The sequence below is a fragment of the Chiloscyllium punctatum genome, chromosome 23 (genome assembly GCF_047496795.1).
Source record: "Chiloscyllium punctatum isolate Juve2018m chromosome 23, sChiPun1.3, whole genome shotgun sequence".
Classification (NCBI taxonomy): Eukaryota; Metazoa; Chordata; class Chondrichthyes; order Orectolobiformes; family Hemiscylliidae; genus Chiloscyllium; species Chiloscyllium punctatum.
In genome coordinates, this window is record NC_092761.1 from 92622382 (window position 1) to 92645559 (window position 23178).

General features: G+C 46.8%; 1 protein-coding gene across 1 annotated transcript; it reads left to right on the forward strand.

The window, feature by feature from the left end:
• On the forward strand, positions 1–20974 carry LOC140494268 (T-cell surface glycoprotein CD3 delta chain-like). Its single transcript, XM_072593538.1, has 7 exons — positions 1–58; positions 170–234; positions 5366–5386; positions 10041–10232; positions 12135–12266; positions 16546–16595; positions 17985–20974. Exons 2-7 carry the CDS (start codon positions 180–182, stop codon positions 18045–18047), a joined length of 513 nt encoding a protein of 170 aa, XP_072449639.1. The 5' UTR covers positions 1–58; positions 170–179; the 3' UTR covers positions 18048–20974.
• The last annotated feature ends 2204 nt before the right edge of the window (positions 20975–23178 follow it).

A 23178-nucleotide genomic window follows, 5' to 3' on the forward strand; every position in this document is an offset into this window, starting at 1 on the left:
ACCGCTTTTTCCTGTTTCTCTGTCTCAGAGCTCTTTCTGAACTCAGCGGAAAAATCGCGTCAGTCTGTTTTTTTAACCAAAATTCACCTGCCTTCCTCAATTGAAGATAGTCTCAGCTTTTGAAAAATAAAATAAACTAACATTTTTTATTTTAAATTTCCCCCAAAAGGGTTCCGAAGATGAAGTGTCACATTCTCCTGATAACGGTCACAGCTGTGGCTCTGCAGTTATTCGGTAAGTCAAATATCTCTCAGCGATGGTCTTTACATTCTTTCGTTAAAATGTGCCAAATTGCGCCGTTTCTTTAGTGTTATTGGCTTCAGTACAGTAGCGATAGCGCTGAGGAAAATAACACCCGAAAAGTTACAATTTTTAATTATTTAGCAAAATACGTCGGAGTCCATTCTGCCCTGAAATGGTTAGAATGAAATAGGCGAGGGGCCGAATTAATAGTATAAATTCCGAATGGGATTAAAGAAACCTTTCCAAATACCGCCACTTTGTAGCAACTAAACCCAGGCGCTGCAGGGTTTGCAAAGTCCCGCATTTGTATCTCTAACATTTTGTTTGATGAACAGCGATAAACATTTTCTACAAAGAACGCCTGGAGTTGGAGATTGGGGTTAGATCCCGAGTGTTGGACCCCGGAATACTCTGCAGCCTGGGATTTAACATTAGAGACAATTTCAATCCAAGGGAAATGACGGTTCTCAACTTTGAGAAACAAATGAAACAATTTGCTGGAAAATCTAATCCTTGTTGGGCATTAATGCTGTAAATTCAGCAGCTCCCAGTTACTGTCCATCCCAGACACAGGCTGCAAACCACGTTCAATAGTAATATTTTATACTAAATTAAAGCAAGGACTTGATTAAAGTCTGCATGAAATTCTGAAAATGATAAATCCATCACTTTCCAAATTGGAAAAGGGGTTAAAGTTGTTCCCAACTGTTTTACAGTTAGCGAGTTTTGAGAAGGTTACTGGCCCAGGTTGAGGTTCTGGATGTTGGTTACATCCAGCGCTTTTAAAGTTTAAATAATATAAAAGAACAGGAATTAAAATCCTTCTCAAGTTTTCAGGAGTTTCACTTCAGGGACTGAGCCAGCTCGGCCCCAAACTCCTAACCCTTTCCCCACGCACGCGCCCCATGCCGCCCCACCGCGCGCACTTCGGCTCCGGCCGCGTCCCCGAGCCTGTGCGCGCTCCTGAAGCCGGCCGGCCGCCCGCCTGGTGCCCGCCCACACACACCAGGTGGAGGTGGAACTGAAGATGTTTCTGCAAAGGGGGAAATTGAAACTGCTGTCGGGGTGTCACTGACACCGGGCTAAGCACCCCCCCCCCCCACCTCCATCCCCACTACCCTCACCCTCAGCCCCTACCCCCACCCCACTCCCCAGTCCCCAGTCCTGATGCAGTACCATCCCCTGACTGAGCCCATTGCTCCTGCAATCCCATTCCCACACAATCCCACTCCATTTCCTGTTCACTTGGGCCAGTGGGATGTGGGGCATCTGTGGAATCTTGAGTAAAATTGAACAATTTTTGTCAGCCCCTAATGGGGAAGGAAAAGATTTTGGGTCTTACCAGTTTGTGGTAATTTGAAAACTGGACAGGAAGGATTGGAAGCTATAAAGGCTGAAAGGAGAGTGGGTAGAGAGGGTATGATAGCCCGGGCTAAAGAACAGGCTCCATGGGCATCCTTGAGGGGGGGCAAGAGACGGCCAGAGAGAAGGTTTGAAGTCTCCATCTTCCTCCTCCCTGCCAGCTTCCAGCAGATTCAACTGGACAATGTCACGTAGAAACAATTGACATTTTCCAGATAGTGACGTGTGGATTTTTTCCATGTGGAATCTGGGATTGGGTGCCACCAACTCCCAACAAAAAAGTGATTCCATAAAAAATATTTAAGCTTATCACTAGTCAAAGGAGGAATGTGGGGATATTGAAAAGGTACAGCTAACATTCGATTGTACATTCTTGTTTTCCACAGCACATTGTTATTGACTCAGTGAAGGAGACGTTTTGGGGCTTGGGGAAGGTTTTGCAGGTGCCCAGTTGCATCCCAATGGGATCTGAGAGCGATGAGGATGTACTTGGGGACTCTGTGGCTAAGAGGCAGCCCTCAGTGAATGAGAGTGAAGCTGAGGGGCAGTACGATGGAAATTGGACCGAAGCAGTTACAAAGATTCAGGTCCCAACCTTCACAGAGAGGATAGGTCCTCAGCATCAACTTGCCAGCACAGCTGATCCCCTCGATTACTTCACTTTACTCTGGCCTGACAGTGTGTTTGATACCATCGCCCAGGAGACCAACCGTTACGCAGTTCAATGCCAGGCCCGAGATGGTAAACAGGATTCCTCCTGGATTCCCACTGATTCCCGTGAAATCAAAGCTTTCCTGGCTATCAACATAATGATGGGCATCAAGCAGCTGCCTCGCATCTCCTTGTATTGGAGCCAGGACACTGCCCTGCGCTGCCCCTGGATTTCCTCGGCTATGTCCAGGGATAGGTTTTGGAAAGTGAACCGATATCTGCATTTACGAGACAACATGGGGGCACTCGAGAAATCCCACCCCAACCACGACCCGATATTCAAAGTGCGAACTCTGATGGAGACAGTGCGCAGCCACTTTGGCCAAAGTTACCTGCCGAGCCGTGAGCTCAGCGCGGACGAGGGGATGGTCGCTTACAAAGGGAGGCTGTATTTCAAACAGTATTCTCCTGCCAAGCCGACAAAGTGGGGCCTGAAAGTCTGGATGTTGTGTGAGGCAGCAAGTGGTTACTGCCTGAACTTTGACATCTACACTGGACGGCGGCGGGTGGCATCAGGGCACAGCCTGGGCTATGACGTGGTGACTGACCTGTGCCAACCGTATCTTCACCGCAATCACCACATTTATTTTGATCGGTTTTTCAGCAGCCCTGCCCTCCTGCAATATCTACAGCTCCATGACACGAGAGCATGTTCCACCATTCACCTGAACCGCAAAGGACTACCCTCAGTGGCCAGGAAAATCCAACTAACCAAACAGGGAGCTACCTGCTTCTTTCAGAAAGGCTCTCTATTATTAACCATTTGGAAAGACAAAAGACAAGTAGCAACACTCTCAACAAATCAAAGTGCCACAATGGTTGAGTCTGCTGGGACAGTCAAACCTCAAGCTGTCGTTGAGTACAATAAATATATGGGAGGTGTTGACCTTTCTGATCAAATGAGAAGCTACTACCCGGTGGGCCGTCCTTCGAAAAAATGGTGGAGGTGTGTTTTGTGGTATTTAATGAACATCACCATCGTGAATGCTTGGCTGATTTTCAAAAAGTCATCTCATGACCCTCCGCTTCCAAGTCGCTACGATCACCTCAACTTTAGAACAAGCCTTGCCAAATTGTTGCGAGGTGATTATTCAGCAGGAGCCAGTAGGAAAGGCAGATTGTCTTCATCGTCAGACACCAGATACCAAGTGACCTTCTGTAATCCGAGTGTACACAATCTGGTGAAAATTCAGGGCCGTAAGAAAGTGTGCCGTCAGTGTTCGAAGCAAAAACGCAAGACTGCATCCGGGAGATCGGTGGAAACATCATTTCAGTGTGAATTCTGTGAAACTCCACTCTGCAGGGTCAGCTGTTTCAGCAACTACCATCAGTCTCTGACTTAACAAACTTCAGAATTCTAGATTTGGGGACTCTGTGGCTAAGAGGCGGCCCTCAGTGAATGGGAGTGAAGCTGAGGGGCAGTATGATGGAAATTGGACCGAAGCAGTTACAAAGATTCCCCAAAGTCGAGTCATATAAGACTGTTTCTCTCACGGATGTTCCTAGGTCCACTGAGCTTCTCCAGCACTTCCTATTTTCTGATTTCAAGCATTAGCAGGATTTTGCATTTATCCAGGATTGAACTAGATTCTCTAGAAATTCCAAATGAATTTCCTGGATTATGTTGGGGTTTAAGAATTGTTTTTCTTCAAATATTTTCATCTAAGATTTAGCTAAATAAATTGTATTGAAAAGTCAGTTTGATTGGTTCGTGTGATTGGAGGTGAGAAGCCCTCCAGGGTTTTGCTCAATCATGGATGGTAACTGCAGCAAGTTGCAGTCCTTTCCCCTGAGAAACATTCAGCCCTTTGTCACTGTCTCCAACAGGGTGACCTGTTCTTTGTTTGCAAAGGTATTTGAATTTCTAGCAGCCAGTCTGTGCCATTTCCTAATGGTTGTGTCTTGTTGTGACTCTGTTGTGGTGTATACATGCTCAGATTAAGCTTTGTTCAGCCATTCCTTTTCAATGCTGTACCCACGTGGGGGAAGTGACGCTCAGTAATTGTTCGTGGGTCATGTCTGTAGATGGGTGGATGCTGTAAACCACTGACCTTTGAGAGTGGTTGTGTTTGATATGTATTAATTGTAATTGTCTTTAATGAAATGGAGATAATATTTACAGCAGTTGTATTTTCTGCCTGTTCCTTATTTTTGGTTTGGGGAAGGAATAGTGTTGTGTTGGCCATGGTTGCTGGTGTATTTTTATCAAGACAAGAACAGACATCAGATAATCTTCAGTGACTGAAGTAGAGGCCCTTTTTGAGTTTGTGCTTCAGACCATTGCATCTGCTCACTCAATGACTACTGGATTGCAGAGGATTTAAAATTAATTCATCACTGAATTCTGCATGCTCCATACGGGCATTTTGTTGTCAGTTGTATTACTGGGGTGTCTCTTTGTGAATAAACCTTTCATTGTTTTGCTGCCAGATTCACACAATGCAATAATGACGTTGGATGGATAAATACTGGAAGATTATCTAATTGATAATGAACAACAAATATGACCAAGATTTCTAGCAGAGCATCTAATAAACTTGTATCAAATTTAGAGTGCCAGCTTCTAAAACATTGTCGAATAAAAAATGTGATTAGTTTATCACAATTGCTTTTAGTGTTTTTTTAACCAATAATATTTCAGCCCAGGTGATGATTTAGTCTTTAGTGGAGAGATTTTTTTTTACTCAAGCATGATCCTTTGCTTCTTTCCTAAACCTCAGCCCAACCTCATGGAGATTTATCACAGAATAGTGCAGTTTATAAAGACTTCTTAACGTTCACTTTAACATTGCTGAATAAGAAGTGAAAAAGCAGAGAAAGCAGCAGTTTTGATTGTGAGAACCTTACCAAGGAGCTGTCACATTGGGCAGAAGGTGTGGGAATTGGCTCCTGCTGAGATTCTGTGAAAGTTGAAATCTCTCCTGACTTTATCATTCCATCAGCACATCTATAAACAGTCATCAGAGGTCACTTACTTTTTTAAAATTTAAACCTCAACTAAAAGCATTTGCAAATCTAATGCCTGATTTTTTTTTTCTTTTTAATCCAGGGGTTTCTCAAGGATCACTTGGTAAGCAACCTTTCGCTATTTTTGCCATTTTTATTTTGTGTCAGGATTTGAAAAGTTGATGAAATGTGAAATCTGAAGGTTTGGATATAGATGAGGAAGTCTGGCCATTAACTATTGTTTAATTTTGCTGTACTTTGCCTGTCCATCACTGAACTGCCACCTCCCCACCTCCACCGCCCCCCAACACCTCCCCCCCCCAACCCCCCAGTCAGCCACACCGTGTCCCATACATGAATATTTTTTTAAAAAGCTGAGTTTAAATTCCCCCCAACCTCCCTGGACGTTTGAATTTCCTTTTGAAAATTCTAGGATGTAAAGGTGGTTATCAGTTAGTCTGATATCAGTTAGTCCTATCAGTTAGTCTGAGTAATGCAGGCAGGGCCCAGGGATTTGGGGAAGCAGTGGGACATTAACAATAATTTCAGCAGCTTCCCTGGTTATTCCATCATCACCTCTGTAGATTTCATGAAATAAATTCTCAATGTGTCCTGACTCAAAACCAAAACAAAGGACCTGTGCGCCAGATCGGTAAGGTAACGAGTTTATTTTTATTCCTTATTTTTTCACAGTCTCTTTGGGAATTTAGAAAATTGGGAATGGAGGTTAGGACAGTTGAATGTTCCTCCTGCAGAATGTGGGAGGTGAGGGTCACCACTAGTGTCCCTGCTGTCTGTATCTGCGGGAAGTGCATCCAACTCCAGCTCCTCGAAAACTGCACTAGGGAACTGGAGTTGGAGCTGGATGAACTTCGGATCATTCGGGAGGCAGAGGGGGTTATTGAGAGGAGTTACAGGGAGGTAGTCACTCCTAAGGTACAAGAAAAAGGCAGATGGGTTACAGTCAGGGGACAGAAAGGGAACCAGCAGGCAGTGCAGGGATCCCCTGTGGCCATTCCCCTCAACAATAAGTATACTGTTTTGGATACTGTTGGGGGGACGACTTACCAGGGGAAAACAATGGGGTACACGGCTCTGGCACAGAGTCTGTCCCTGCTGCTCAGAAGGGAAAGGGGAAGAGGAGCAGAACAGTAGTCATTGGGGACTCCATAGTTAGGGGGATTGATAGGAGGTTCTGTGGGAATGAGAGACACTCATGGTTGGTGTGTTGCCTCCCAGGTGACAGGGTCCATGATGTCTCGGATCATGTTTTCAGGATCCTTGAGGGGGAGGGGGAGCAGCCCCAAGTCGTGGTCCACATTGGCACCAACGACATAGGTAGGAAGAGAGAGATAGGGATTTAAAGCAGAAATTCAGGGAGCTAGGATGGAAGCTTAGAGCTAGGACGAACGGAGTTGTTGTCTCTGGTTTGTTGCCCGTGCCACGTGCTAGTGAGGCAAGGAATAAGGAGAGAGAGGAGTTGAACATGTGGCTACAGGGATGGTGCAGGAGGGAGGGTTTTGGATTCTTGGATAATTGGGCTCTTTCTGGGGTAGGTGGGACCTCTACAAGCAGGATGGTCTTCATCTGAATCAGAGGAGTACTAATACCCTGGGGGGGAAATTTGCTAAGTCTATTGGGGTGGGTTTAAACTAATCCAGCAGGGGGATGGGAACCAAAATTGTAGTTCGAGTATAGAAAAGGTTGAGAATAAGGAGGTCCGAAATCAAGTTTCAGGGATGCAAGATGGCACCGGCAAGCAAGAGGTTGGTTTGAAGTGTGTCTACTTCAATGCAAGGAGCATCCGGAATAAGGTGGGTGAACTTGCAGCATGGGTTGGTACCTGGGACTTCGATGTTGTATCCATTTTTGGAGACATGATTAGAGCAGGGAGAGGAATGGTTGTTGCAGGTTCCAGGATTTAGATGTTTCAGGAAGAACAGAGAAGATGGTAAAAGGGGGAGGTGTGGCATTGTTGGTCAAGGACAGTATTACAGTTGCGGAAAGGATGTTTGGGGACTCATCAACTGAGGTAGTATGGGCTGAAGTTAGAAACAGGAAAGGAGAGGTCACCCTGTTGGGAGTTTTCTATAGGCCTCCAAATAGTTCCAGAGATGTAGAGGAAAGGACAGCAAAGATGATTCTCGATAGGAGTGAGAGAGACAGGGTAGTTGTCATGGGGGACTTCAACTTTCCAAATATTGACTGGGAGCACTATAGTATGAGTACTATAGATGGGTCAGTTTTTGTCCAGTGTGTGCAGGAGGGCTTCCTGACACAGTATGTAGACAGGCCTACAAGGGACGAAGCCACATTAGATTTGGTACTGGGTAATGAGCCCGGCCAGGTGTTAGACTTGGAAGTAGGTGAGCACTTTGGTGATAGCGATCACAATTCTGTTATGTTTACTTTAGTGATGGAAAGGGATAGGTGTATACCACTGGGCAAGAGTTACGGCTAGGGAAAAGACAATTACGATGTGATTAGGCAAGATTTTGGAAGCATAGGATGGGGAAGGAAACTGAAGGGGATAGGCACATTAGAAATGTGGAGTTATTCAAGGAAAAGCTCCTGTGTGTCCTAGATAAGTATGTACCTGTCAGGCAGGGAGGAAGCTGTAGGGCACAGGAGTCGTGGTTTACGAAGGAAGGGGAATCTCTGATCAAGAGGAAGAAGAAGGCTTATGTTAGGATGAGATGTGAAGGCTCAGTTAGGGCGCTTGAGGAATACAAGGTAGCCAGGAAAGACCTAAAGAGAGAGCTCAGAAGAACCAGGAGGAGATATGAAAAGTTGTTGGCGGATAGGATCAGAGTAAACCCTAAGGCTTTCTATAGGTATTAAAGGAATAAAGGAATAATGAGAGTAAGATTAGGGCCAATCAAGGATAGTAGTGGGAACTTGTGTGTAGAGTCAGAGGAGATAGGGGAAGCACTAAATGAATATTTTTCAACGGTATTCACTCTAGAAAACGACAATGTTGTCGAGGAGATTACTGAGATACAGGCTACTAGACTAGGTGTGATTGAAGTTCACAAGGAGGAGGTATTAGAAATACTGCAGAGTGTGAAAATAGATAAGTCCCCTGGGCCGGATGGGATTTATCCTAGAATCCTCTGGGAATCCAGAGAGGAGATTGCCGAGCCTTTGGCATTGATCTTTAAATCATTAGAAGACTGGAGGATAGCAAATGTGGTTCCCCTGTTGAAGAAGGGGAGTAGAGACAATCCTGGTAATTATAGAGCAGTAAGCCTTACTTCAGTTGTTGGTAAAGTGTTGGGAAAGGTTATAAGAGGTAGGATTTATAATCATCTAGAAAAGAATAATTTGATTAGGGATAGTCAGCACGGTTTTGTGAAGGGTAGCTCGTGCCTCACAAACCTTGTTGAGTTCTTTGAGAAGGTGACCAAACAGGTAGATGAGAGTAAACCGGTTGATCTGGTGTATATGGATTTCAGCAACGTGTTTGATAAGGTTCCCCACAGTAGGCTATTGTACAAAATGTGGAGGAATGGGATTGTGGGAGATATCGCAGTTTGGATCAGTAATTGGCTTGCTGAAAGAAGACAGAGGGTGGTGGTTGATGGGAAATGTTCATCCTGGAGTCCAGTTACCAGTGGTGTACCACAAGGGTTGGTGTTGGGTCCACTGCTGTTTGTCATTTTTATAAACGACTTGGATAAGGGCGTAGAAGGGTGGGTTAGTAAATTTGCGTATAACACTAAGGTCGGTGGAGTTGTGGATAGTGACGAAAGATGTTGTAGGTTACAGAGAGACATAGATAAGCTGGGCTGAGGTGGCAAATGGAGTTTAATGTGGACAAGTGTGAGGTGATTCACTTTGGTTGGAGTAACTGGAATGCAAAGTACTGGGCTAATGGTAAGATTCTTGGTAGTGTAGATGAGCAAAGAGATCTCGGGGTCCACATACACAGATCCCTGAAAGTTGCCACCCAGGTTAACAGGATTGTTAAGAAGGCATACAGTGTTTCAGCTTTTATTAACAGAGGGATCAAGTTCTGGAACCATGAGGTTATGCTACAGCTGTACAAAACTCTAGTGTGGCCGCACTTGGAGTATTGTGTACAGTTCTGGTCACTGCATTATAAGAAGGATATGGAAGCTTTGGAAAGGGTGCAGAGGAGATTTACTAGGATGTTTGCCTGGTATGGAGGGAAGGTCTTACGATGAAAGGCTGAGGGACTTGAGGCTGTTTTTGTTGGAGAGAAGAAGGTTGAGAGGTGACTTAATAGAGACATATAAGATAATCAGAGGGTTAGATAGGGTGGACAGGGAGAGCCTTTTCCAAGTATGGTGACAGCAAACACGAGGGGACACAACTTTAAAGTAAAGGGAGATAGGTATAAGACAGATGTCAGAGGTAGTTTCTTTACTCAGAGAGTAGTAAGGGTATGGAATGCTTTGCCTGCAACGGTAGTAGATTCGCCAACTTTAAGTCCATTTAAGTTGTCATTGGACAAGCATATGCACGTACATGGAATAGTGTAGGTTAGATGGGCTTCAGATTGGTATGACAGGTCGGTGCAACATGGAGGGCTGAAGGGCCTGTACTGCGTTGTAATGTTCTATGACTCAGGGTTTGAACTCCCAGCCTCAGAGGAGCTTGACAAGTGCCATAATCAATGCCAAATGACAGCAAAGCATCAAGGTTCCCTCCTTTTCTTTCTGTTCTTAACCTTTCCTCCTCCTCACATTTAACCTGAACCTTCAACTGAGATTCAGGATCTCTGTGTTGCTCAGGAGCTGTGCTTTGTTTCCCAGTGATCGAGGAGCAGACAAATGGAATTACTTTGAAATGTGCACATGGTAAAGACTGGCGAAAGGATGGGTTAGTATACGATCAGGTGACGGACGATGGCAGTGTCAGACTCTCGACGCTGTCAGACAGTGATACCGGAGAATACAGCTGTGCAGATGATCATGGAAGTTCTTCCGCTTTTGTGTTTGTCAGACGTAAGTTGTGTGTTGTTTTTTCTGAGCAGTGTTTTGAAGAGGTGTGAGGGGTGCTGTTTTATCACTGTGTCACACTGACTACATCACCACACTTGGAGACCATTGCCCAGAATGAAGGAGTTCCTGACTCCACACACCATTGGCTGGAGGGTAGGAGAGGCCCCAGAAGAGTTGGGGTTTTAGTTGTGGGGTGTGGGGGTTGCTGAATGAAAGGGGGAGGCTGCCATGTGTGGGTCTCAGCTGAATGGAAAGTGTCTGCAGACTCCACCACTGTACTTCACTTTAATTATTAACTGGCAATCAGTCACCCCTCCCACACACGCTACCCTCCCACACATTCTCTGGGACCCATTGATGCCAATTACCTTGTGCCCCACTCCCCTGTAGCCCCTCAAAGCCTCCATGCACCATTACAGCCCCAATACCTCCTCAGAACAGCCCATTTACCCACTCACCCACCCACCTATCACATTTACACTGATTACACCAACTCAGCATTACCCACCCTGGGAAGACTGCAAATAACCAATGCTGAAGTTCCAAATGTCTATGGCAGTCTTCATTAAAAAAGCATTAATTTATGGCAACCTATTCACAACATTTACCCTTCTTCACCCGCATAATTCTTAATTACAACAATATAGTTTGACTGCCTAATCTCTTACAAAAACAATTTTTGGAATTTATATAAAAGCAAATTGCTGCAGATGTTGGAAATCTGGAACAAACACAGAAAGTGTTGGAGAAACTCCACAGGTCTGGCAACATCTACGGTGAGAGAAACAAAACTAATGTTTCAAATCTGATTCTGTGAAGAGTCATACCAGCCACAAAACCTTAATTCTTTCTCTTTCCACAGATGCTGCCAGACCTGCTGAGTTTCTCCAACATTTGGAATTTATAATTAGAATTGGAATGCCTATAGTATCGAAACGGGCCCTTCAGTCCAACAAGTCCACACCGACCTTCCAAAGAGTAACCCACCCAGACCCATTCCCCTACCCTATATTTACCCCTGACTAATAACCTACATTATGGGCAACTTAGCATGGCCACCTCACAACCTGTATATCTTTGGGTTGTGGGAGGAAACCCACGCAGACATGGGGAGAACGTGCAAACTCCACACAGTTACCAGAGGGTGCGATCAAACCTGGGTTCCTGGTGCTGTGAAGCAGCAGTGCTAACCACTGAGCCACCATGCTGCCCATAAAGTTATAGACTTTCCTAAGTGGAAATGTCAATCAAACTGTGAAATGGTCGGCATCCTATGGATAATGGAAGGTTGTGAGATCAGTCACAACACTCACCAAATAATCCTCTCTGTAATGTCAAAGGAATGAAACAGCAATCATAAACATTTTATAAACATTTTATAAAGTATGTTCCAAATATTTAGATGCCTTGACAGTTCCTTTTGCCACTTGTCAAAGTTGTGTTGAACAGTTTCACTGAACCACGCTATCCTGATACTGTGCACTGTCTACACACATTTGTGCTGATTTATAACAATCCCAAAGCTGACCCAGGACCATATCCAATAGGATACCTCACCTCTTCAAGTCATACCCTGGCTATCAAAATGATTCCAGAACATTCTGACTTGATCTCCTTTCACACCCAACTTCCCTATTTCAGACACAAGCTGAAACAGCTTCCTCTGTGAAGTGTAATCTGCCCCGATAAAAGGGGTTTGGGTTGGGGAGGGGGTGGTGGGTGTGGGAACTGCCATTTCTGTGAGGAGGGAGAGGCTCCTGTTGTGAAGGTCCAAGCCCCAGTTTCGAACAGATTTGGGAATTAAATAGTTAGAGAGAATTGTCTGAATCCTGGAACTGATTACTCCCCCAGACAAAACTAAACAGAGGAGTAAGGTTGATATGTGTTACCTGTTTCTGATTTCAGTTTGTAGGAACTGTGTGGAGTTGGAGCCCGGTACCATCTCAGGGATTGTGGTTGGGGACATCATTGCCACCATCTTGATCGCTCTGGCTGTTTACTGTGTGGTTTCTTCCAACAAGGACAAAGTTTCCAATGGTACGATCTTGTTATCAATTATTCTAATTTCCCTCAATCCTGTACTGAAGACATTGACTCTTGTATCCATAGTGACAAGAACCCACTCAGACACAGATCTGATTATCTTCCCCAAAGAGTCTGTTCATGGTGATCAGGAATGGCTGCATTACTGAGTGAAACCTCAGTAACTCCCTCCCATCACACTGGGATTAACAAAACTGCACAGTGGGCAACAGAATCCAGATTCTCTCAATTGGACAGAATCCAACATCACACAAACCCCCCCACCCACGCGCCTCTCCCAACACGCACCCACACCTACACCCACCCACACCTCGATCCCACCTTTACAAAGCAAACAGGAACCAGAAGCCATTCTGTCCATTGAACCTGGAACATAGGAACAGGAAGAGGCCATTCAGCTCCTCATAAGACTGTTACACATATACAGAAGGTGGCCATTTAACCTTCTGGAGACGATGACACAGGAACAAGATAAGGCCATGAAGCCCCTCAAACCTCTTACATAAGATCAGCAGGCTGTTTAGCCCATTTGAACTCGTGTTTGGATACACATTTATGTGACAAACTTTCTGGAGTAGACAAGGCTTTATTAATGAACATTTAGCTGTGAGCCATCTGCTGAATACAGAGTCAAGTGATTTTGGGAAAACAGCCAAGCAATGGCTTTGGTGAGATTAGAGGTGGGTACGTTACTTGTATTGATGCCTAGCAACCTGTTCTGGTTGTCATTCCTGTTTCAAATCCTTAGGGAATTAAAAGGAAGTTAACCTCAACAATTGCAAGTCACTCTCTCTTTCTCTTGGTTGAAATAATTAGGAACGTGATGAAGTTTTTATACCTCAATATTTTGACCACCTTGTTAACCCTGAAAAGCTAAACCGTGAGCACTTTTCAACGATTTAAAACCAGCTGGTTTTCCATTTGGCTGCTTGGTCTATAGCTGTCAGCAATTTGATTTCAGCAATGAGAAATCTGGTGGACTGCAAGAAATCATCAGATTCTAGCTTTTTTAAGAAAAAATTGTTTGTCAATTGGATGATTTTATTTTTCAGTCAACCCTTCCATTGCACAGTAGCAGCAGGAAGCCATTCAGCCCCTCAACCCTGTCGGATCATTCATTTAGGTGATGTCAGATTGTTATCACAAATCCATTTGAGAGCAGGCAGCTGGGGGCAGTGGTGGGAGAGGTCAAACCCTTGTGAGGAGTGTGAGTCCAGCATGGTCAGTGTGAGTCCAGCATGGTCAGTGTGAGTCCAGCATGGTCAGTGTGAGCCCAGTGTGAGTCTAGCCTGGCCAGTGTGAGTCCAGCACGGCCAGTGTGAGTCCAGCACGGCCAGTGTGAGCCCAGTATGGTCAGTGTGAGCCCAGTATGAGCCCAGTATGGTCAGTGTGAGCCCAGTGTGAGTCCAGCACGGCCAGTGTGAGTCCAGCACGGCCAGTGTGAGCCCAGCACGGCCAGTGTGAGCCCAGTACGGCCAGTGTGAGCCCAGTATGGCCAGTGTGAGCCCAGTATGGCCAGTGTGAGTCCAGTATGGTCAGTGTGAGCCCAGCACGGTCAGTGTGAGTCCAGCACGGTCAGTGTGAGCCCAGCACGGTCAGTGTGAGTCCAGTATGGTCAGTGTGAGCCCAGTATGGTCAGTGTGAGCCCAGTGTGAGTCCAGCACGGCCAGTGTGAGCCCAGCATGGTCAGTGTGAGCCCGGCAAGGTCAGTGTGAGCCCAGTATGGTCAGTGTGAGCCCAGCACGGCCAGTGTGAGCCCAGCACGGCCAGTGTGAGCCCAGCACGGCCAGTGTGAGCCCAGTATGGTCAGTCTGAGCCCAGTATGGTCAGTGTGAGCCCAGTATGGCCAGTGTGAGTCCAGCACGGCCAGTGTGAGTCCAGAACGGCCAGTGTGAGCCCAGCACGGTCAGTGTGAGCTCAGTATGGTCAGTGTGAGTCCAGCACGGCCAGTGTGAGCCCAGCACGGCCAGTGTGAGCCCAGCACGGCCAGTGTGAGCCCAGTATGGTCAGTGTGAGCCCAGTATGAGCCCAGTATGGTCAGTGTGAGCCCAGTGTGAGCCCAGCACGGCCAGTGTGAGCCCAGTATGGTCAGTGTGAGCCCAGTATGAGCCCAGTATGGTCAGTATGAGCCCAGTGTGAGTCCAGCACGGCCAGTGTGAGTCCAGCACGGCCAGTGTGAGTCCAGCACGGCCAGTGTGAGTCCAGCACGGTCAGTGTGAGTCCAGCACGGCCAGTGTGAGTCCAGCACGGTCAGTGTGAGCCCGGCACGGCCAGTGTGAGTCCAGCACGGCCAGTGTGAGCCCAGTATGGCCAGTGTGAGCCCGGCACGGTCAGTGTGAGCCCGGCACGGCCAGTGTGAGTCCAGCACGGCCAGTGTGAGTCCAGCACGGTCAGTGTGAGCCCAGTGTGAGTCCAGCCTGGTCAGTGTGAGTCCAGCCTGGTCAGTGTGAGTCCAGCCTGGTCAGTGTGAGCCCAGTGTGAGTCCAGCCTGGTCAGTGTGAGTCCAGCCTGGTCAGTGTGAGTCCAGCGTGGTCAGTGTGAGCCCAGTATGGCCAGTGTGAGCCCAGCATGGTCAGTGTGAGCCCAGTGTGAGCCCAGTATGGCCAGTGTGAGCCCAGCACAGTCAGTGTGAGCCCAGCCTGGCCAGTGTGAGCCCAGCACGGCCAGTGTGAGCCCAGCACAGCCAGTGTGAGCCCAGCACAGTCAGTGTGAGCCCAGCCTGGCCAGTGTGAGCCCAGCACGGCCAGTGTGAGCCCAGCACGGCCAGTGTGAGCCCAGTATGGTCAGTGTGAGCCCAGTATGGTCAGTGTGAGTCCAGCACGGTCAGTGTGAGCCCTGTGTGAGCCCAGCACGGTCAGTGTGAGCCCAGTTTGGCCAGTGTGAGCCCAGTTTGGCCAGTGTGAACCCAGTATGGCCAGTGTGAGCCCAGTATGGCCAGTGTGAGCCCAGTATGGCCAGTGTGAGCCCAGCACGGCCAGTGTGAGCCCAGTGTGAGTCCAGCCTGGTCAGTGTGAGCCCAGTGTGATTCCAGCCTGGTCAGTGTGAGTCCAGCCTGGTCAGTGTGAGTCCAGCCTGGTCAGTGTGAGCCCAGTATGGCCAGTGTGAGCCCAGCACGGCCAGTGTGAGCCCAGTATGGTCAGTGTGAGCCCAGTATGGTCAGTGTGAGCCCCGCCTGGTCAGTGTGAGCCCAGCACGGCCAGTGTGAGCCCAGTATGGTCAGTGTGAGCCCAGCACGGCCAGTGTGAGCCCAGCACGGCCAGTGTGAGCCCAGCACGGCCAGTGTGAGCCCAGCACGGCCAGTGTGAGCCCAGTATGGTCAGTGTGAGCCCAGCACGGCCAGTGTGAGCCCAGCACGGCCAGTGTGAGCCCAGTATGGTCAGTGTGAGCCCAGTATGGTCAGTGTGAGTCCAGTATGGTCAGTGTGAGTCCAGCCTGGTCAGTGTGAGTCCAGCCTGGCCAGTGTGAGTCCAGCCTGGTCAGTGTGAGTCCAGCATGGCCAGGCACTTGCAGACTGTGGTTGTTTCTTTGTTTTTCCACTTATTAATAAGAAGGGCTGTAATGTTTAACTTAATAACTTTGTTTTCCTTATTTTTCTGCTTTGTACCTCAGTACCGTAAGTGGCGACTTATAAACTTCCCACTGTACCCATGTGAGTACATGTAACATTAAAGCTAATTCAATCCATTCACCCCATTTGCTCCATCCCCTCAATTTGCTTACTCAGCATAAAGGTATCCATCTCAGTCTCCCAAACCCCAGTTACCCCTCACCCAGCACATGGGCCAGAATTTCTGATTCATGCCCTTTGTGTGGAGTAGTGCTTCCTGACATCACCCCTGAGTGATCTCTCTCTCTCTCTCTCTCTCTCTCTCTCTCTCTTCTCCCTGCCCCATCAAGTTCTTTTTAACCATCTTGATTAGCTCACCCACTTACCTGTCCCAAACTGGTCAGGAATAGGAATTTAGTCTGTGCCGCATACATGCCTGTCTGTATTCAGTGGTCTCCTCAAGGCCAGACCCTCCTTCCTGAGGGATGTGAGGCCTCACCAGTCAGACTTCCTGATCAAGTTGAACCTGAAGTAAATTCCACTCATTCTGTAACACAGTTGCTTTGAGAAAAAGGTAGTTTATTTCATGGTTTATTTGACAGTGAGTTGTCCCTGACACATCAGAATCTTTAAGAATTGCCTTTTAAGATGGCAGTAAGTGCAAAGTTGGAGTGTGTTTCAGTCACAGACTGGTGCATGTTTCTCACTTTTATATTTTTCTCTTAGAGTCTGAGAAGCAAAACCTTGTTCCTTATGATCATAATGACCTTTATCAGGTAAGGACAGGAATAGCTTCAATCTATAAATCAAACACTTGAATTAGATTGTTACAGTCATAGAATTCCAACAGTGAAGAAGGAAGCCATTTGGCGTACCAAGTCTACACTGACCCTCCAAAGAGCATCCCCCACCCCCCGTCCTTTCCCTGTAACCCTGCATTTCCCATGTTTAACCTGCATGCCCCTGGCCATTATGGGCAATTTCCCATGGCCAATTCATCTAACCTGCATCTCTTTGGACTGTGAGAGGAAACCCATGTAGACACTGGGAGAATGTATAAACCTGGGTGGAATCAAACCTGGGTCCCTGGTGCTGTGAGGCAGAAGTGAGCTACCTTGCTGTCCTGTTAAAGTGTAGCGTATCATTTCCAGTATTGTCTGTGAACTTCTCAAGTTGTCTCCATCCCAAATAGTTTGAGTGTTGTTTTTAATTAAATCCTCCAACTCCATTAGCACAGACACTGCCACAACATTCTGATCCAATTTGAGAAGCGGTTGATGGTAAAGGCTGCAGGATTTACCCAGACCCCGTGTCAATGGGATCAACTGATGGTTGTTCTTTCACTGGTTGTGTTAGCACCAGTTGCCATAGTGATTAATAAAGTCAGGTTTTGGTAACTAGCTGGCATCAGGTATGGAACACATGGTCTGTGTGTTACCAACTGCTCCTCCCTAACCTGACCAATAAGTGAGAACACAAAGGCTGTGCCAGAGACACCGTCATCTAGTGATGGTGAGGTCAGTCAATACAAATCACAAATTACTGTCCAAATAATAAGTTCCTGATAGAGACACGAAACAAGCAAAGTCACTGTGAAGCCTGATGGGCAATGCTAACGGATTGCTTCTCCCAAAGTGGAGGACCCAAATTATGTTTCCATGTGGAAATCAAGTGAACATTTAAACCCTTCCAAAATTAATGAGCACTTCCTATGGAAAGCAGTCAAGCCTTGAATTAATGGGCCAGGTGAATACAGCCAATGGGCTCTAACGTTATGAAAGGACTGTTCCCAGGTAACTGCAGTGTCTTCTTCCAAGCTAATAAGAGACTGAAACAAACACAGACATAGCTGGAGAACCTCAGCAGGTCTGTGGAGAGAAACGTTTTGGGTCCAATGACCCTTCAGAACAAGAGATTGACCTGGGCTGATCTTCCTGCACAGTATCTCTCTGCTGGTTTGGAGGATGTAGCATGATCCCTGTGACAGAGAACTGGCTGGGGAGGGCATGAGCTCTGTTGTTGAGAAACATGGGCTGATTGTGAAGGAAGAGATGTGTAAAGCTGTGGCTATACCTCAGTGAGAAAGTGTGGTTGAGGCAGTAAATACTCTTTCACATTTATCATTGAATTCTGAATGGTAACACTGTGCTTCTCTATTTTGTCAGGATCTTGGGACACGAAGGGGAAGCTGTGAATACAGCCAGCTCTCCCCACGGCTGAAAATATAACCCACTCTCCTGAGACTGACACAACAGACTTTGAACGTGGCAGCAACATCTACCACCTTGCTCACTGCTTTTCTGTTATTTGATAATGTTTTTCTGACCTTTGGTTGTTATTGATGAGTCTATATAAGGTCAATGCAATTCCAATGACTGGTTCAACTCACAGTCTTATCCCTGTTAACTGTTGTCATTTAACACAACATCAACTATGAACAAGTGAGCTTTTGTGAGCATTTTGTGGAGTAACAAATTGTTTGGGTTTCACTGTCAATGATATCTCATTCCATTTATTCACTCGGTATTTTTTGAGTATAGAATGCTTTGGCAAGAGACTGGAGTAAAGTTCTGGGAGAGCAGTGATTGTGGGGGGAGGTTAGAGAGGGTGGCCTTTGGAGGAAATGATTCTACTCCAAATTGCAGCTCAGGTGCTGGTTCCAGTTTCCCCCAGATGCTTTTAGTCGCTTGATTTTAGTCTTGCTTAAAACAGAGTGGTGCTGTTGAAGCTTCTTGCCTTACACTCATCAGGACAGAATTACAGGAATACTAAATCCCAAAGGGAACACCAATTTATACTGATGAGGAAAAGATGCTGATTGGCTTGCAAATCAACACTGGCAATGCCTTTACCAACCAAAGGTACTGCAAAGTTAGTTCTGATTCTGCATTAGGATAGCACTTGCTGGACAGTCTGGAGTGTGCCAAGAATTATGCTAACAACCATATCGAAGGGTCACATTGTAACTCATATATACATGCTGGAAGCTGCATCCATTCACACACAGTGATCTGACTTTTTGTTCAGACATTGTAGCTTTTTACAATTACACAAAAGGATGGGAATGTCGTTCTCTAGTGCATTTTCTGTGGCACTGTTTCAATCAATCTGAGTTAATTTGCCAACTGTTCAGCACCCTCTCCTGATGCAGTATAAATTGTTGTTCCCTTTGGGATTTGGAATTCTTGTGATTCTGACCTGATGAGTACAAGATAAAATACTCTTAATGATATGTGTGTTTTTCAGCAATAAAGATGCATTTCATTTTCTAGACCAGTTAGGGATTTTGATTTTCTGTATTGAGTGCTGGTTTTTAATTGCTTTATAAACACTGTCTGCTCTTTATTGACTTAGTTCCATGGGCTGAGAGGCAGCTTTCTGAAGTGGGGCAATGTGTTTAATTCTTTTCCATGATTCATATGTACTTCCTTCTGGTATAAGCATTAATCCATCTCGACCAGCATTTAGGATTTAATTTGATTTATTATAGTCACATGTACCTAAGTACAGTGAAAAGCTTTGTTTTGCAATGAGTACAGGCAGATCATAACAAACAAGGACATAGAGATCATATGGTGGCACATTGGCTCAGTTGTTAGCACAGCTGCCCCACAGCGCCAGGGACCCGGGTTTGATTCCCGCCTCCGGCCACTGTCTGTATGGAGTTTGCACGTTCTCCTCGTGTCTGTGTGGGCTTGCTCCGGGTGCTCTGGTTTCCTCCCACAATCCAAAGATGTGCAGGTCAGGTGAATTGGCCATGCTAAGTTGCCCACTGTGTTAGGGGTAAATGTAGGGTAGGGGAATGGGTTTAGAACATAGGACAGTACAGCACAGAACAAGCCCTTCAGCCCACGATGTTGTGCCGAACATTGATCCTCATGTAAGGTAAACCTAATGTACGAACCCTCAAATTTCTGTTTGGTTGGGTTTCTCTTCAGAGGGACAGTGTGGACTTGTTGGGCCGAAGGACTTGTTTCCACACTGTAGAGAATCTAATCTAATCTAATCATAGGATGCTTAGACAGAGTGAGGCATTCAAGATTACAGCTGCACAGCAAATATGCAAAAGCAAAGTCTGCATTAGATTTGAAATAGGAGTGTATGTTTCTAAGCTTTACTTTGAAAAGTTATTTTGTATTTTTGGGGCCTTTTAAAATGTTGAGGAACATGTGGATTTAAACAATCTATTTAGTTTAAACCATAAATCCATTGGCTGGGAGAGAATGGTTTTTGCGCCAAAGTCCTACAGTCCAGATCCCAACTCCCCCCAGGCAGGAGCAGGCCAGGATTGAGACGGACAGTCAGTGAAGATTATCCTGTCGATTCCACACGGAGTAGATCAATGGCCAGTGAAATACACAGGACTGTGGTCAGGTCCCATAAAGAATAAAAAAAAATCTGAAGAGGGATGAGGAACAAACCCAGCAATCATCCTGGACGATTTTGGGAAGAGTAAACATTGATATTAGGGCATCTCATTAAAAACAGAGATCCTCACTCATTCACCAATTAGAACAGAAGGACTAGGAGCAGCAGTAGGCCATTCGGTCCCTTGACCCTTTTCCACCTTTCAATACAATTATTGGCTGATCTCATCTTACCCTCGACTTCACTTTCGTGCCCATTCTCCATAACTCTTTAACCCAATACTGCTTAAAAATTTATCTCCTTCTTAAATTTACTCAATGTCCTCGCACCCACCACAGTCTCATAGTGAATATACAGATTCATGACCCTTTGAGTGAAATAATTGCTCCTCATCTCTGCTTTAAATCTACAATTTAATTATTATATTTTCTGTACAAAAATAACGCAGATAGGCTGAATAGTTATATTCAACACTGGTTATACACCCATCCATTAAAGCACCTCCTGATACACACCCATCTGATATGGTTCCAGCTCCTTGAAAGTCAATGGACGACACCATGTGGGGATGTGTTCACAGTCATGTGTGTGACAAGCAGTTGATCTGAAATTGTCTGATGCCTTTTCCTGGTGGTGTTTATCCTCTAATGTGTCCGGTTTTCTGAATTTGATCAGGCTGGCAGTGGACTTCCATCCACACTTCCTACCGCATATTTTATGTTGCTTTATCATGGATTTGCAGCAGTTATTTTGTAAAGTTGTAGATTTTGCCTTCACTGAAATAAATAATGTGGGATTTGCTCTTGTTGCCTCGGATTTCATTAACTATTCACAAATAATCTAAAATCATAACATAAAATGCTGAAGATATTTTATACCACCGAAATCTCGATTAGATTTGCTTGTAACCGATTCCTGAGTATCCGGCCATGTTAGAAAGCAGACTGGCATCTTTCTGAATGGTCAGTTTGTGACACTGAGTCACTGAAACATTGGCTTCTAACATGAAGGTCACTCAATGAATACAGGGTATGCTGGAGAATCACAGCAGGTCTAGCAGCATCTGTAGAGAGAGAAACAGTTAATGTTTCCAGTCTGGTACAACTCTTCTTCAGAACTGAACATTGGACTTGAAACATTAACGCTCTTTTTCTCTCTACAGATGCTGCTAAACCAACTGTGTATCTCCAGCACTTTCTGTTTTAATTCCTATCTCCAGCATTAGCAGAAGTTTGATATGAACCTCTCTGAGATATGAGTCAGTGAGGAATGAGTGATCTCTGCTCAAACAGGAAGCTGTTCAGTGAGTATCGAGACACGCCTGACTGTGTGGGAGGGAAACTGCTCCAGAAGCACCAAGAAACATCATCTGCTCGGGGAGTCAGTGCAACTTCAATTAAATGAACAGAAGAATCAGTAGACCAGGTGCTGACTGTCACCTCTGGCAGAGACCAATCAGAAACTCTGTTCTGAGTGGCAGTATCAGTTGTGGAGGTGTGGAAACAGGGGCAGGAAGATCCCAAATGTCACCCTTCTGACATGTTAGTCATACAAGACACTGGAGAGGGAGTCAGTTTCTCAGTCTCAGCCATACAGTGAGACATTACTGACACAGTCCAACGAATAATGGGTACATCAGAGCGTCAGGAGAGAGGGAGTGCCGTACAGTTGGAGGGTCAGTGCTGAGGGAGTGCCATACTGTTGGAGGGTCAGTGCTGAGGGAGTGCCATACTGTCGGAGGGTCAGTGCTGAGGGAATGCTGCACTGTTGGAGGGTCAGTGCTGAGGGAATGCTGCACTGTCGGAGGGTCAGTGCTGAGGGAGTGCTGCACTGTCGGAGAGTCAGTGCTGAGGGAATGCTGCACTGTCGGAGGGTCAGTGCTGAGGGAATGCTGCACTGTCGGAGGGTCAGTGCTGAGGGAATGCCGCACTGTCAGAGGGTCAGTGCTGAGGGAGTGCTGCACTGTCGGAGAGTCAGTGCTGAGGGAATGCTGCACTGTCGGAGGGTCAGTGCTGAGGGAATGCTGCACTGTCGGAGGGTCAGTGCTGAGGGAATGCCGCACTGTCAGAGGGTCAGTGCTGAGGGAATGCTGCACTGTTGGAGGGTCAGTGCTGAGGGAATGCTGCACTGTCGGAGGGTCAGTGCTGAGGGAGTGCTGCACTGTCGGAGAGTCAGTGCTGAGGGAATGCTGCACTGTCGGAGGGTCAGTGCTGAGGGAATGCTGCACTGTCGGAGGGTCAGTGCTGAGGGAATGCCGCACTGTCAGAGGGTCAGTGCTGAGGGAGTGCTGCACTGTCGGAGAGTCAGTGCTGAGGGAATGCTGCACTGTCGGAGGGTCAGTGCTGAGGGAATGCTGCACTGTCGGAGGGTCAGTGCTGAGGGAATGCCGCACTGTCAGAGGGTCAGTGCTGAGGGAATGCTGCACTGTTGGAGGGTCAGTGCTGAGGGAATGCTGCACTGTCGGAGGGTCAGTGCTGAGGGAGTGCCATACTGTCAGAGGGTCAGTGCTGAGGGAGTGCCATACTGTCAGAGGGTCAGTGCTGAGGGAATGCTGCACTGTCGGAGGGTCAGTGCTGAGGGAGTGCCATACTGTCAGAGGGTCAGTGCTGAGGGAGTGCCATACTGTCAGAGGGTCAGTGCTGAGGGAATGCCGCACTGTCGGAGGGTCAGTGCTGAGGGAGCGCAGCACAGTCGGAGGGTCAGTGTTGAGGGAGTGCCGCACTGTCGGAGGGTCAGTGCTGAGGGCGTGCCACACTGTCGGAGGGTCAAAGCCGAGGGAGTGCCGCACTATCGGAGGGTCAGTACTGAGGGAGTGCCGCACTGTCGGAGGGTCAGTGCTGAGGGATTACCCCACTGTCGGAGGGTCAGTGCTGAGGGAGAGGGCACTGTTGGAGTGTCAGTGCTGAGGGAGTGCCGCACTGTTGGAGGGTCAGTGCTGAGGGAGTGCCGCACTGTCGGGGGGTCAGCGCTGAGGGAGCGCCGCACTGTCGG